A 15,419-nucleotide genomic window follows, 5' to 3' on the forward strand; every position below is an offset into this window, starting at 1 on the left:
GCGTGTGTGTTTTTTCTGGGAGGATTGTAAGAAAGAAATCTGCTAGTGAGATGTGTTTTTTGCACTTGTTGTGTCCTCTCACCCCTCCCTGCTGGTAAAAAACAACAAAAAAAAAAATCCAATTGCAAGGTGGACAAAGCCGTTCAACTGGAGATTGAGTGAGTCTGAACACAGTCGAACATATGGACGGCTAGATTGAAGCAGCGATAACACCGCAGAGGACATTATTCTCAGGCTAAACACACAAATGTGCTCTCTCACACACACACGCACACAGAGAGAGAGAGAGACACACACACACACGCGCGAGTAATAATGAAATCAGCGAGGACAGCGGGGTCCGTTCTCCATGACAGAATTACACAGCTATTCTATTCTCCCTGTAGTGTCTAGCATATGGGGCAGCACGTTTGGCTGACAGGTGCAAATGTATTACACACACTCTGACTAACCTTTAACCCATATTTTCCCATATTCCCGAACTGTGTGAACAGTTAGCGAAAAAGACGAGCACGAAAATATGTGTGTCAGTGCAGCTGTTTCTCTCAGATATTTGTGTATGCGCATGTGTGTGTGCGTACCATATTTTATGTTAATGCGTGTCAAGGAGACATGAGAGCCAAGTGCAGCCTGTTCCGAGGCCGAGCCCAACACTGGGGGTTAATGTGTTTCAGACAGGCGACTGGGGGGACGCCCGTGCAGGCTCTTAACCCCTGGGAGACGAGGCCCCAAAGCCCACGTGTATCTGAGTACGAGTATGTGAGGTCTAGTTGTGTGTGTTTGCCTGCGTAGGGGTGTATGCGTGGGTGAGTGTGCGAGAGGAAGTCGGGGGGTCAGGATTACCAAACGATGGGTTGCTTATTTTAAATATGCAGACAGGAAAAGGACTAAAGTCAGTCCCAACCTCCTTATAAGTGGGATAACAGATGCTGACTCATTTTACTGTTTTACCTCTCTGTGGTTTTGTCTCTCTGTCATCATTTTCTGCTTTCTCGCTTATTCGCTGTTTGCCCTTTGAATTTATGACATGGTAGCAGAGCAAACAAGCAGATCCCTTTCTTAAACTTATGATGTGCGTATACGCTGACCCCTTAAATCTGGTTGCTCAAAACTGTCTGAAAGCTTCCAGCATCCAGCTGAATTATACATCTCTGTTAAATCCTCAAATGGCATTTTTCATCACGCGGAACACAACATGACATAGCTCACTGGGCAGTATGTGGTGTGAACACTGCCAGGGTGGGATTTATTCCCAAAGGGACCACCCATGTGTAAAGGGAAACTGAATGTTTTCAATGGATGTTGTAGTCTGTGATAATCAAAACCTTCTGCTTGTATTTTTGGGTCCCTAATTCTGCTTGTGTAGATGCTGCAGTCTTACCTGGAGCTGTAGGGGTCCCAGGCCTGGTGTGGCGGCAGCAGCAGCAGCCATTGTTGTGGGGATGAGCTGGAGAGGGTAGGGGTCACCTGAAGAACACCAGAGAAGATGACACGTTTTTAGCATTTTCAACACATTCTGCTAATATTAAATGCATTTTCTCCACATCCCTCATCTCTCCTCTCCTACACTCATTTCTTCCCGTAGCATCCCTCTCTTCTCCACTCATCCCTCACTCTGTCCTCATTCTACCTCCGCTTCCTCTCCCTCATCCTCCATCTCTCCTGTCTCCATATCCCCTTCCCTTCCCCTTCATCCCCTTGTTTTCTCCTCCCTCTCATCCCACCTTCGTTCCTCCTTTCTCCTCGCTTTCCCCCCCAACCACCCCTCCTCCCCACCACCACCTGAGTCCCCCTCTGCAGCTGTTAAAGCCGTCCTTTGTGTGTGCTGCCGGTAGGGCCTTAATGAAAAGCCTGATTGTGTGTCCTCCTCCTTAATACCCCCTGACAAAGAGCAGCGAGGTGAGGGGATTCTGATAAAGCTGGCCCCAGCGCCGTAATTAAGAGCCGCCACTGCCGATTGCTGCTCTCTCCTCGCTCTCTTTTTCCCCTCGACTGTCTGTTCTCCTGCTTTGTTGGGAGAGGGCTGCTTTCAGTCTCTCTATTCCTCCCACTTCCTCCCTCCTTGTGTCCTTCTTGTTGTCATCTTTCCCTCTACACAAGTTACTCTCCACCTCCATCCCTTCCTTCTCCCCCTCTGTCAGGAATGATAAATCAAGAGATAGATGGGCCGGCAGGGCGGAGGGGATGACAGAAGTGCAGAGAGAAAAGCAGGGGAGAAAAGGACGAGTGCGGATTATTAGTGACCAGGTGCAGATAGGCCGTGCTGTAATTACTCTGAGAGAAAGGGAGAGAGAGAGAAAGGGGGGAGAGAAAGGTCAGGGATGAGGGGAGGAGGAGGTGGAGGGTGAGGAAGGGCAGATAGGGAGAGGAGAGAAGAGGAGGAATACTATACTTTATCATCGTCATATTGAACAAAATGTGCCTGTTGACAGCTCTGATTTGCATGTGGACATGCCCACTAACCAAAATCCAGCACACGGAGGTCAGACTTGTGCACTGGTGTCACACAGAGGAGACTCTACTGTTCACAGAGAGAACTTGGGAATGTTCTCAGGGCTTGACCTTGCATTTCTGACCTGAACCTTCAGCTCAGCGGTCAGCCTCTTGGCTGTATCAGGACCTATTATGTGCTTGTGTGTGCCCATGTAGATGTGTGTGTGTGCGCTTGGCATAAGCTAAGACTTTCCTTCCGACATATTTTCCCATATAACTCAGTTCTTTAAAAAAAAAAAAAAAGCTGAGACATTCTTTTCTCCAGCGGGGAGGGAGGGCAGGAGGGATTAAAGAATTATTTCAGGACTGTGTATTCTAGGAGATGGGTCTTTTCTCCTCGCTCCCTGGACAAACATGAGCTGGGTGGATATTTATGCTCCTCCTGGGGGTCTCTGTAACAAAAGGGAGAAGGACGGAGGAAAGCAAACATGTTGCTCTTGGCTTGGGGACAGCGACCTCGGTGGGCAAGGATGAAATTTCTCACTGACAAACTGAGGAAAGAGGGAGATAGATGGAGGGAAGTAAGATGCAAAAACGTCATCGATATCCCATCTGTGTCAATTTGTGCGTAATATTACATTTTTGAAATTCTTAAAGGGGCACTTCACATGATGTCATGATGATTTCATCAGAGTTATGCGATGCTGAGCTTGATGCTTTAAATACTGAAAAGAAAGCCTTTGTTACGCAGTTGGGATTCAGAGTTTGAAAAATGTGTGCATTCAGGTAGGGATTGTCTAAAGAAAGATGTTATCCAAGTTGCATTATGGGAAATGTTGTTAATCCCTGCTGTTTCGGTTTTGATTATTAATTTTTTAATCTGTCTCTTGTTAATGTTAATGAAAGTACAATGCTGAATATCCCTGTCAATGCAGGTCAGCGTCATCTCCATATGTGGAATAACACATGCTTTTAGAATTTGTATGATTAAAATGGCTTGAGATCAACAGCGTGCTGTGTCTCCACTGTCTCATCTTGTTCAAACAACTAAGTTTTGGAAATGAAAGGAAAAAGTGAAAATCAGCTTCAAAATCTTTCAAGAAAATTGTGTCATACCCGAAAATGCAGCGCTGTTGAGAGCCAATTTACTTTTCGATATTTAAATGGATTATAAAAAGTCGCCACAAAACTTAAATCTTTAGCTTCATCATGTTGGGTCAGTGGCTTGGACACATCGCATTACTGTTCAACAAGCGTTCACACGAGACAGCCGCTCAGCGCACAGAAGTCCATACTGTGCAGATAAAATCTATTCATATCTTCAAAGCTATGAAAAGCCCTGAGAATATGTCAGAGCACAATGCTACACATGTCCTATTTAGAGCTGCAGCACCAAACTACATCAACTCACAACAACTTTGAAAGTTGCCAGAGAGTTTTCTCAGGGGCGGCCCAGTCTGGCGCTGCGTGCCAATCCGGTTGGAGTTGGCGGAGGCAGTGAAAAGACAAGCCCACCACTTGACAGGGTATTTACGTGGGCAGTGGGCGTGGGTGAAGATGGCACTAATTAAAATGGAATGGACTTGTTTGGGAAGCTGTGAAACTCTAAGGGGGTGGGGGGCGGAGGGAGGAGCGGGACTGAGTGTGCACGAGCTTGCGCTTGTGTGCACGCTCACATATCTGTGTCGAAGTTTTTTGTTTTCTGATTTTTTTTTGTGTTTGCGATATCACAAAGCAATCTCTGGCTGCCTGGACGTTTGTGTGTGTCTGTGTGTGTTAGTGTGTGTGGGCTGTGTTGGAAACATGTTCTGGCTGCGTCCTGTGTTAATGTGAGGAGAACCTGGGGCAGGTCACATTACCACCCTCCCCACCCCCCCTCTGCTAACCCCCCCACCGTGCATTTATTCCCAGCATCCCCTGGCAAGCACCCACCACTCTTTCTCTCTCTTTCTCTCTGTCTCTCTTTCTCTATCATGGTAAACAACACATTGCCACACAGCCGGAGCGTGATAGCCAAAAAAAAAAAAAAACATGTCCTGCAGGACGCCTGTATTTTGTTGCTTTTATACATCAAAAAATAGACAAGACAAAAGGAAGGAGCCAAAAGGACTGAGCGAGAGAGGGAGAGGGAGAGATAAAGAGAGAGAGATTGAGAGTGTAAACAGGAAGGGTGTATTTGGACTGGTTTTTCTATTAAGAGAGAGATGTTGTTGTAGGGGCGAGCTCGTCTTTTGGGAAACAAGCCGACTCCCTGTGTGGGAAAATGGTCAGACTCTACCTTGCTTGGTGAAAAACATTTGAAACATCACACATACAAAGTACTTTTACACTGAAAGTTGCACCTATTTATGAATGTGCGTGTGTGGATGTTACTCACTGCAGCCAGGCTTGTAGTTGAAGCCAGGGGGCATGAGGAAGCCCTGCTGGGCTGCAGCCGCCGCCAGAGTCCTCTGGTCCGGAGGAAAGACGGGAATCATCAGCGGAGGGAGTTGGCCCTGGACCTGCTGATGAAGGAGGGAAAATAGGTTTGGGGGCGTAAAGGGAGAAGGAGGAAAAAAGGAGGAAGAGGGAGAGAAAAACATGAGCATCTTGAGCCTCTCGGGAAGTGAGCGCCCATAGACGTGCACTGAAAACAATGCTTGCAATAATGCTGAAAATAGCGCCGTGTATGTGTGGAACTGACCCCAGAACAACCTTAAGTACCATTCAGAAGACACATACATAAGCTCATGTTATACATATGGAACACACATACGACATCAGTCTGCAGAGACACTAATGAAGTCCCATGCGCGCGCACACACACTCCGAATCTAAACACTCCATCATCTCCATTCAAAGACAAAAAGCATGTCATGAGGAGAGTTCACGAAACTCTCACAACAGCTGGCCTTTTCCTTCTTTTTGGAAGATGATGTTCTCTCCCTTCTCCCCGCATCAAACCCCCCCCCCAACAAACCAAACACACCGACACACACGCACGAACACACAGACACAACCCTCTGTGCGCGCCCGTCGGCAGACAGCCATAAGACTTCACAAGGTTTCCAGGATTTTAAAAGGAGAAGCAGAAAAAAGCTCCTCCGATGGGTGGCTTTGGCAGGGACGACAGGGGAGGGAGAGAGAGAGGGAGAGAGAGAGAGAAGGAGAGACAGGGAGACAGAAAGAGAGAGAAGTAGGAGACAGATGGTTGCACTAAACAGCGCTCTGCCAAAAACAACACACAAAGACTCGCGTGTGATGGACTGACTGACAGTTTGAGAGGAAAGATAGGAGAAGATGAGGAGAGGAAGTGAAGAGGAGAGGGAAAGTGGAAAAGGTGAGACGAGGAGGAAAATAGGGAGTCCAGCTCGATGCTGGTATGATACAGAAGCTGCAAATGTGAAGAGTGGGAAGGAGCTCGAGCCAAATTCTGTGCAAATTCTAAGCAATTTTCCAAGAAGTCAGAACAAGAAAATCAATGTCTTTCCATAAACTACTGGCCAACAGCCCCAGTAACTCTCGATATATATATACATCATGTCATTTATGGTATTTTCAGGAAGCAACTTGCTTTAGTTGAAACATAAAGTGCTTTTATTGCCCACCAGTTCTGTTTTTAAATGTTTGGGCATGGCAACAATACAACAATGCTGCGCCTACACTGTGCTGAAATGAGATGAAGAAGAGGCAGGTCCTGCAATGTGATCCGGTGTTTAACAAATCAGTTCCATCGCTCCTGCATTCCTTCTCTTTATCAATACAATGAACTGATCTTCTCAGTCAAACCACAAAAAGCCTTTCTGCAGATTTCCAGCCTCTCCATTTGACTTCTGCTGAGTGCACATTTAATATAGTAAAAACAGCTGTATGGAAATTAGCTTCAGACAGAGGTGTTACATGCCCACCTGTGCTATATTTTTACAGACTTCATAAGATTCATAAGATTCAATCGCATGTCCTTATGTTCTGAAAAATAACTCTTTCTTTTAGCTGTGCTTTAGCTGAGACAGATGCATGTTTGATTTTGGCCAAACATTTGGTCTCTGCAGAGTATTTGACCGAGTTAGGCTGGATTAAACTCAACATTTCTTAAACTGACCTACAATAAAACTGAAGGATGGATAGCTTACTGCAGCAAACAACAACAAAAAAAGAATCAAAGGTGTACCCCTGTGAATTAAAACCGCACTTCCATAAACTTGGGATTATTGTGAGGAACAGATGAAAAAAAAATGGTCAAAATCGAAGCTGCACAGCCTGAGAAATCCTGAAGTTTCTGTCCCATCGTATACACAGTCTCCAAAACTCTGGATCCTACATTTCCCAAAATGCAACTTGACAAAATCTTTATCTTTACCAAATCCCTGAGAGGGTCTTTAGGCCTTTCACCTGTACTCCTGCTTGCAAAGCACTTCGTTCCCTCATCACAGCTCATCTCCTCTTTTCTCCTCCTCCTTTCTGTCGCTCTTATTTTGCCAGGAGGGCAGTGAGGTAATAGCTGCATAGGATAATGGGCAGGTAAAAGCTGTTTGATGTGGAAAATTGATCTGGAATGATGAAAATGGCTGGAAATGGCTGCACAATCATGAGGATACGGTGGTGCCATGGCACAATCAGGCAATATCTCAGTGATATGGACACTTGAAGTGGTTAGTGCTTGAGACTCTCAGTGCTAACAGCACTTTCCCAGCCTGTGTGTGTGTATACTCAAGTTTCCCTGGGCGTATGCATGCTCCTGTACTGTAAACACCTATGTGTGTGTGTTTCTGTGTGTGTCTCCTCCTCCTCCTGCCCCCCTTCCTCCTGCTCCTGTGTGTCGGCATGCAGCAGCCAGCAGCACTGTAATCAAACTATCACTGCGCAGGGGAATAGCGCTCTCTTCAAGCGGCTCCTGTTTCCCCCTTACACCAAAAACAATAATTACTCCACCATTTTGGTAAACCATAAACCACGGTGCCGCCTGCGCCGCGCGATCAGAAGGGAGAGGCGTTCCAGCGCGATGCTCGGACAGGACCCCCGCGGGGACGAATCACAGACAGAACAGTTCCGCTTTGCCTTTCAGGCCTAATTGGACATATGCTGGAGTGGAGTTGGCTAGCAATACTGTAATGTACCGTAGGGAGGAGGAGAGGAGAGGAGAGGAGAGGAGAGGAGAGGAGAGGAGAGGAGAGGAGAGGAGAGGACGAGGACGAGGAAGTCTGTGGCAGCTGTAATACATACATACTGTACATAGACACACTGGCGTATATACTGTATGACGTCTGTGTGTGTGCACATGGCTTTGCTTTCTTTCATTCCAAATGAAAATATCATAGAGTCTCTTTTCCCATCTCATGACAAAAAGCCTGCATACAATGGGAAGACATTAATCGGCCTACAGAACTGTTGCACAATACATGTGAGTCTGCACAATGGGATAAGAAGATCAAGCAGCAGAAGAAATGACTAAAAAGGGAAGAGAAAGACACAAAAGAAAGAGAAAAAAACAAAAATACATAGACAGAGAGAGAGAGAGACAGACAGAATGGTTTATGGAGAGTCATTCCCTCCCATATGCTGCTGTTATAACAGTTGAGTTGGATATGCGTGTAACAGCTGTTGAGCTGATGAGCAGCAACAGCACTAGCATGGTCACTGGCATACACACACTCCTGACCTCCACAAACACACACGTGAGGCAGAAAACGTGGGTCAGATGAGGTTGAGGGCGAGCCAAGGCACTCTACAAAAACTGTGTGTTTGGGTGTGTGTGTGGAGGGGTCAGGGGGCTTGTCTGCTCGCTGATCACAAGATACTGGAGTGGATCAGTCTCCCTCATCATGGCCCCCTTTACATTCTTGTACCATCTGTAAAATGACTTAATCTGATATTTCTCCTTATAGTGGTTATACAATAATGCAATACCTTTAATTGGTTTATGAGCGCTGTACGTTAGCCTCGTGATCACAGTGTACACTTTGAAACCGAGAGGAAGAAAAGCGAGGGAGAGAGCTCACCCAAATCAGAGAATGGGAATCAGAGACAAAGCAGTGCATTGAAAGAAGGAAAGAAAAGCCTGTGAGACAAAGTGAGGGTGAGAGAAACACAGAGAGAGGGAAAGGGAGAGTGAGGCTGGATCTATCAGACAATCTCCAGATCCCACATAAAGGAAAAGACACATCTGAAACAGCAGGCGCTTTGGGGAATAACACACTCCACAGCTTCTCTTTCACATCAGGCCCAAAGTGAACATGAAAACCTACAACACACACAGACAAAACATCACACTGCTGCTACTGTAGGCTGCCGACGTGGAGAATAAGGGGCTCCGCTTTTCATCTGCAAACCCCCTCCTCATCCAAAAAAGAAACCTGAAACAAACAAAACTGGAACTCATCTGAAAAAACAAAAATCCTCTAATCAGCAGTAAGTGAATACACAAAGACTCTGAACGGAAGAACGGCATATAATATGTATATATGCATTTATACATATAAAGAAAACGCGTGTGAGAGTTTTAGTGGAGAACTTTCAAAGGGGCGCAGAGGTCAGAAAGGAAGAGAGAAATTGACAATTCACCCTGGCGAGAGAACTTCTCAGGAAATAAACAGCAGATAGACAGAACAGAATGAACAAGAGAGGGAGAAAGAGAAATAGAGAGACGGAGAGGGGAGCAAGAGTTGGATAATTGGCAGCGAGTCGCGGCTGCGTTCACCACGCGCCAGGCGGCACAGCTTGAACTTAAAGCGCCGCTGCGGCATAATGAAGATGTGGCCGCTAATTAACATATGGGGTGCGAAACAGGTTGGTTGGCACGCGGCGCGCTAAAAACTCCAAGGTAAAGTTATTATTGGGGAGTAATTAGCTCTATGAAGTTAATGCGCCGAACAATAGCTGCCAGCGCCGCACAATATGGCTCGCATCTGAACGCGCGAAAAAAATAGCCCCCGCTAAAGTGCGAGTCCCACAGCTAAAATCTGTTGGCGACCATATGCTCCGGCAATTAATGCAAGACCTGGATGACCTATTGCTAAAGAAGGGACGTGCGAGCGACAGAACCAATAATTAATTTGGAGAGAGAGAGACAGAGAGATAGCTGGCTTTTAATATTAGTCCATTAACTTTGTATGGACAGGGGCTATTAGAGGCCAGCCTGCTGGGAATGTAAGGGGGCACGGTTCATGCCGCAGTGGCTCAGATGCGCGCACACACACACGCACGCACACACACAGGTACATTAGAGAGAAAGCATGTGAGAGAGGGTGGGTCTCAGTGGGAATGGCTGGTTGGTTGGTCCAGTTTGGGAGCATGTGTATGTGTGTGTGTGTGTGTGTGTGCACATCAACATGTAAGGAAAATACAAATTACACTGGTTGCAGTCTAATGGGAGTGATTAAACAATTGTGCAGGCAATTGGGTTAGCCGCTCCTGTGCACAGAGTACAGAGGTGATGGTGTGTGTGGGTGTGCGCGGTAAGCTGGGAGTGTGTGAAAACGAAGGAAAAGCACGACTTTTAGCGTTCTTGCTTTCGTTTGTCTCCTTCTCCTCTCACAGAATGAACAACATTCGGCTCGGACAGAGGCTGTGCTTGTGACTGCGTCAGGTGTTATGACACTTGGAGGGGTGTGTGTGTGATTGATTTACCAATGTAGTTTAAACTTAATAGAGAGCTTGTTAGCCGCTGTCGCCAGCGCGTCTGGCCTCTCTTAAACTAGTCAAAGCGTCAGGTGGCTTTACTCATTTTCTGATTCTATTTCTCTTTTTCCTCGTCTCTGTCTGCTTCGCCATCTCCCACCTATAGCAGCGGTGGCGCTTGATGAGATGAAAGACAGCCGACAGAGGTAGAGAGGTAGACGCACACTTGACTGCGTGTGTGTGTGTGTGTGTGTGTGCTTTTTTTGGTTGAGTGAGTTTTGATTCATTAGGCAGGACACACTCGTGTACCCTCATCCCTCTGTGTCAAATGTACTGTACATTGTTAGTGCGTGCGTGTTGCCTCTGTTCTATGAAAATGTGTGCGTGTTCTCAAGGTAAGCCCTGAGCCGCGCGGCAGGTGAGCTCCTTTCATCCCCGTTGTGCTTCCCCACGCGGCAGCGACAGTCGTCCCCGGCAACACCGGAGGGAGCCTTGGAGACAAGTCGTTTAATTAGAATGAGAGAAGTCGAGAGGGAAAGCAAAGGGAAGTGTGAGGAAATGTGCTCACCCCTTTGAGCTTAACAAGAGGGCCGCTAGCAGGGGGTAGGAGTGCATGTGTGTGTGTTTTTGTCTGTATGTCTTTATGTGCACACATGTTCTTGTTCTATAATTCTTTAAAGAGCAAGTTGTGTTCTACCCTTAGATTGAGCACAAAGCTTTTCTGAGTACAGGTCAGCTTTCCTGGTCCTTTCTTACCCTGGGGGGTAAGTTTAAGTTCAGGAAGTTTGGGTTAGATTTAAGATTAAGGTTAATGATACTCCAGGGTGAGGATTTATGCATCTATTAAGGGTTTGGATTAGTCAGGATAAAGGTTAAGTTCAGGACTTGGGACTAAAGAGCAGACGGAGGGTTAAGCTAGGATGAGGTTTAGCAGGGTTTCCTCAAAAAGCAAAACCATACGAACGTGTGTGTGCAACTGCGTGTATGTGTGTGCGGGACAAAATGAATGGGTCATAATTGATGCTAATTAATGGATAATTCCAGGTAGAATCAATTAGTCAGGGCGAGAAAGTGGCCAATCACTGACTTCTGAGCACAAATGAATGGTGTGTGTGTGTGCGTGTCTTGTTCGTACTGTATGTCATTAGCTTGTGTTGCTGTTACGCCTGCCTCTGTAAATGAACTCGCTTGGCTGTCAGCTCACACACTCGCTGAGTGCCACTGGCCTTAAAAGTGGACGCTAACATGCATGTTGCTAGCTTGATTTGGGTTTCAGGGTGAGAAAAAATAGGAAACCGGACGCGAGGACAATAAATAATTTGTCCTCCTTTCATGAGGGATGTGTGTCACTCCTCTCTTTTTCATGAGCTTGATTATTCGTTTCATTTCATCACCTCTTCCAAGTGGACGGTTGAAAGCATTCTTCACAGGCCTTTGGGGGTTTGGGCCTAACAAAGCCAAGGACGCAGACACACACACACACACGCACACACACACACACACACACACACACACACACACACACACACACACACACACACAAGAAGGGACAGCTGAACTCAGCCTCGTTAGGGGGAAATGCAATCACAAGGGGTTTATCATACAGACACAAAACACACACACACACACTGAACCTGGTGCCCTCTCTCTGGCAGGCCATTGTATTGTGGGATTGTGTGGACAATCTCTTCATGAATGATTAAGCAGTGTATTTCTCGACCAAGTCTTTGATGATGAGTGTGTGTTTGATCATCAGGCGAGTGTGCGGCGCTCTCTGCGGCTGCTTTCGATAGGCATGTGTGCGAGCGAGCGAGAGCGTATATATTGTCGTATGTTTGTCCGTGTTTGCGCGTACTTTGATGTGTGTGATATATGTGAATGCGTGTGTGTTTTTTTGCGCTCCTGCGATGAGCCCCTGTTGATTGTGTCCCTCTCTTTAACGAGGCTGCCTACAGCTGCCCCTGCTTGTGAGAAACTATTGTTGGGCCCGCTCAATGGAGAGACGCTTGTTTGGGAAAAGGTTGCAAAGTCATGGGAAAAGGGAGCTTTGTCTCGGCGGGGTCGTGAGGGAGTGAATCATGAGCGGACGTGTTTATAGCTTAACACACACAGCTGCGGCAAACACACGCACACACATATGCGCAGAAGAAGAGATGGACGGCGGAGAATGCACAGAGAAATCCTCAGAAACAAACATGTACGCTCTTTTTTTTTTGTCAAAGAGACAAAAAGCGAACAATTCAGAATTTAACTCGCTCAAAGCAAATAAACACAGCTGCTTTGCACAGAATCGTGGACACACATAGACACACGTCCCACACACATGCTATCACAAGGTCTCTTATCACACAAACTGTGTATGGCTAACCTCTCAGGGGGAAAGGGAATGCGTGTGTGTATGTGTGTGTGTGTGTGTGTGTGTGTGTGTGTGTGTGTGTGTGTGTGTGTTCCCTCTTGGACAGGGTGTCTCTTTATGATACAAAGCCCGGCTTTCTCAGCTCAAAATTCAGTGTCATCTGCTTTTACAAAGGCCTGGGCTATTCGTTCCAAGCCACCTGGACCAACATAGAGGCTCCAGTGTAGCACCCAAAAGGACAATACTTCCATTTTTAAGTGTTACATATATACCCACCCATTTTTTTAGCAGCCTGAGACACAGTTTCACATTCAAAAGGGACTCTTTTAGTTGATTTACGTTGCAGACAGTCTATATAAGGTTATTCACTTATGTCTACATGATTAGATTTTTTTCTTAACATCATAACACAAAGGCTCTAAATAAGGATGAGCTAACTTTGCGTTTCCTATCATTTCCTGGTGAAGGGAACTCCTCCTGTGGATGTCAGCGAGACCAGCTCTCACTGTGTGTTCAGTCTGATAATGTGTCCCTTAGCAAGCTTGTAGCTGCCACGATAAACATTTCATTGGCTACAAGGTGAATCCATGGAAAAGATGGACCTGTTGCCAGCCTTTCTATCTGGAACATCTTCCTGATCGCTTCTTTTCTACTTCAGTGGCCTAGCCGCCTCGTCTGGATGTGTACAACGCTGCTTTTGCTTAACCGAGCCAATCCACTGCTCTGTCTGTGAAAATGCCTTCACGATCACTCAAACACACAACAAGGGAATGAACATCAAAAAGTGCACTTCACTGACAGTTTGATGCGCAAACATAATAGCCAGCACCCAACTTCTGATTCTTCCAAGCAGACCTCTTTTGAGTGATTACATAGGTTGTGTATGTGTATACGTGTGTGTGTGTGTGTGTGTGTGTTAGAGGAGGAGGGGCTATTGTTAGTCAGTGCTGATTCAGGCCCCAAATGCTGATGGCTGAGCAAAGAAAAGCCGCAACAATCACAATCACAAAATTGCCTTTGTGGGCCGTGTAGACACACATGAAGGCACATTCACACACACTTTGAAAGACACATACACGTGGATGGACATACGCACACACACGCAAAGTGGCCTCACCTGGATTTGTTGCTGCAGGAGGTTGATTTTGTGTTGCTGCTGCAGAAGCTGCTGCTGTTGCCGGGCAATCTGAGGACGGAGCGCACAACACATTATTAGAATGTATACGCTGCATGTATGTGTGTACACACGTGTGTTTTGGTGTGTGTGCAGGGCCTGTGGGAGATGCGACACATCTGCAGGTCTCTGAGGGCCCAGTTGCACGATAGAGGGTCGATGCCCCTGTATGAAATATTAAAACGCGCATCTCATCTGGACTCAGCTCACAGCCAAATGGACAACAGAGTCACACGGACACATGCATCCATCAAATATTGCCTTTTTTTCCAATGTACTTGTCACTTTTACACATTTATTTCGACTGTTTACTTTTGCTGCTTTTAACGTCATTTCACTCTGTTTTAAGCTAGCTCTGTTTTTGCATTCATTCTTACTTTTTCTGCATGAAAGCAGCCTACAACTTAATTAACTTCTGCACAGAAACTCTCCAGTGGCTCAAAAAGTGGAATGGAAATACAAGCATACAGTATCCACATACAGTACATTCATGTACAGCCAGATTCACTGCTTCCTGGTGCGGGATGCAGCCAAGGGCACTGTCAGGCATTGTGTTTGTCACAGGTGATTTATCCTTACAGCAGTTTCTGTGAGTGTCTGTGACTGTGTGTGTGTGTGTTGTTCTCTTTGTAAACACAAGCTTTCCAGAAGCTAAAAAATACAACAAAGAGGGAAACCCTTCTCCATGCACATACCTGGCAGACTCTCGCCTGGGAGCTTCGAGTGTGCGGTGTATGTGTGTTCATGTGTGTGTATGTCTCTGTTACATCCGCTCCAGCACTACATACCCTCAGCTCATTCCTGTGCAGTGTCCCTGTGTTCAAGCTGCCAAAGGCGCATGTCTCTGGCTGTGTTAACACTATACAGTATGAGGTGTGTGTGTGTGCGTGTGTGTGTGAGAGAGAGAGCGTGTAGTGGGAAGAAAATCCTGCCTGATTTGTTGCTTTGCAGCCACACCTCTGAGCCCATTTTCTTGTTATAAACATTGAAATCAGTGGGAGTATTCCTGACGACTATCATTGACGGTTTAGTGTGTGTGCGTGTGCATCTGTGTGCCCGCACCAGAGTGTGTGCATTTTGACTTGTGATTCCAAATCGGTATCCAATCATGTGCCTTTCCTGACCAGGCACAATAAATATACAGTACTCTGAAACTTATACCTTAAAATACGAATAAGAATCACTATCTCTGATTAGAGATAAGCCATATAATAAATCAATGATCTAAAGACCGAATGACTTGTTAGGATGGCGTGTCGTCGCAGCGTAGACACACAGTACAGAGCATTTCCAAATGAAGCCCTTCACATGCAGCGTGCTCCTCTACCTGGTCCTGCTGCTGCTTGGCCAGCTCCATCTGCTGCCTCTGCTTCTCCATCTGCGAGGCGGCCAGCTTCTTCTGCTCCTCGTGGGCCGCCAGGAGCTGCTCCCTCAGGCTGCTCAACTGGCCAATCATGCCCATGAGCTGGCGCTCTTTCTCCGCCAGGCTGTCTGGGGTACCTAGGGTAAGAGAGTGGGGGGGGGGGCAGGGTCAAAGGTGAGAGAGCAGCACTTTGAAGAAAAGTGTTGGGACTCAGCTAAGGTTACGCTACAAAATTTTCTTCATCGTAATATACACCAATATACAATATTTTTCAGCAATTCTTTGAAAACATATTCATCTTATTACACCAGTGTTTTACCATATTGTCATATATTATCTGCTTATACACCAGCCTCCACTATGAGTGTTGACAGATGCATCAACAAACATCTGCTTCAAATTGCATTACAGTGCTCTACAAACTGTTTATTATACACTTATAATGCTTATAAATGCTCAGTGTTGTCCAAACTAAAGGATTTCATTAGAAAAGGTGT

General features: G+C 46.2%; 1 protein-coding gene across 6 annotated transcripts in view; it reads right to left on the bottom strand.

The window, feature by feature from the left end:
- The window catches only part of sox5 (SRY-box transcription factor 5), a 223,638-nt gene that overhangs the window by 26,157 nt on the left and 182,062 nt on the right, over positions 1–15,419 (bottom strand). For 5 of the 6 annotated variants that reach the window (XM_070991612.1, XM_070991610.1, XM_070991614.1 and 2 more), the window contains 4 exons: positions 14,887–15,059; positions 13,503–13,571; positions 4,811–4,937; positions 1,382–1,467 (listed from right to left, as the gene is read on the bottom strand). In XM_070991612.1, the coding sequence (XP_070847713.1) occupies positions 1,382–1,467; positions 4,811–4,937; positions 13,503–13,571; positions 14,887–15,059 (455 nt within the window). The remainder of the gene's footprint in view (positions 1–1,381; positions 1,468–4,810; positions 4,938–13,502; positions 13,572–14,886; positions 15,060–15,419) is intronic. The other variant, XM_070991609.1, reaches the window with a different exon arrangement.

This window comes from Chaetodon trifascialis, chromosome 22 (assembly GCF_039877785.1).
Source record: "Chaetodon trifascialis isolate fChaTrf1 chromosome 22, fChaTrf1.hap1, whole genome shotgun sequence".
Lineage (NCBI taxonomy): Eukaryota > Metazoa > Chordata > Actinopteri > Chaetodontiformes > Chaetodontidae > Chaetodon > Chaetodon trifascialis.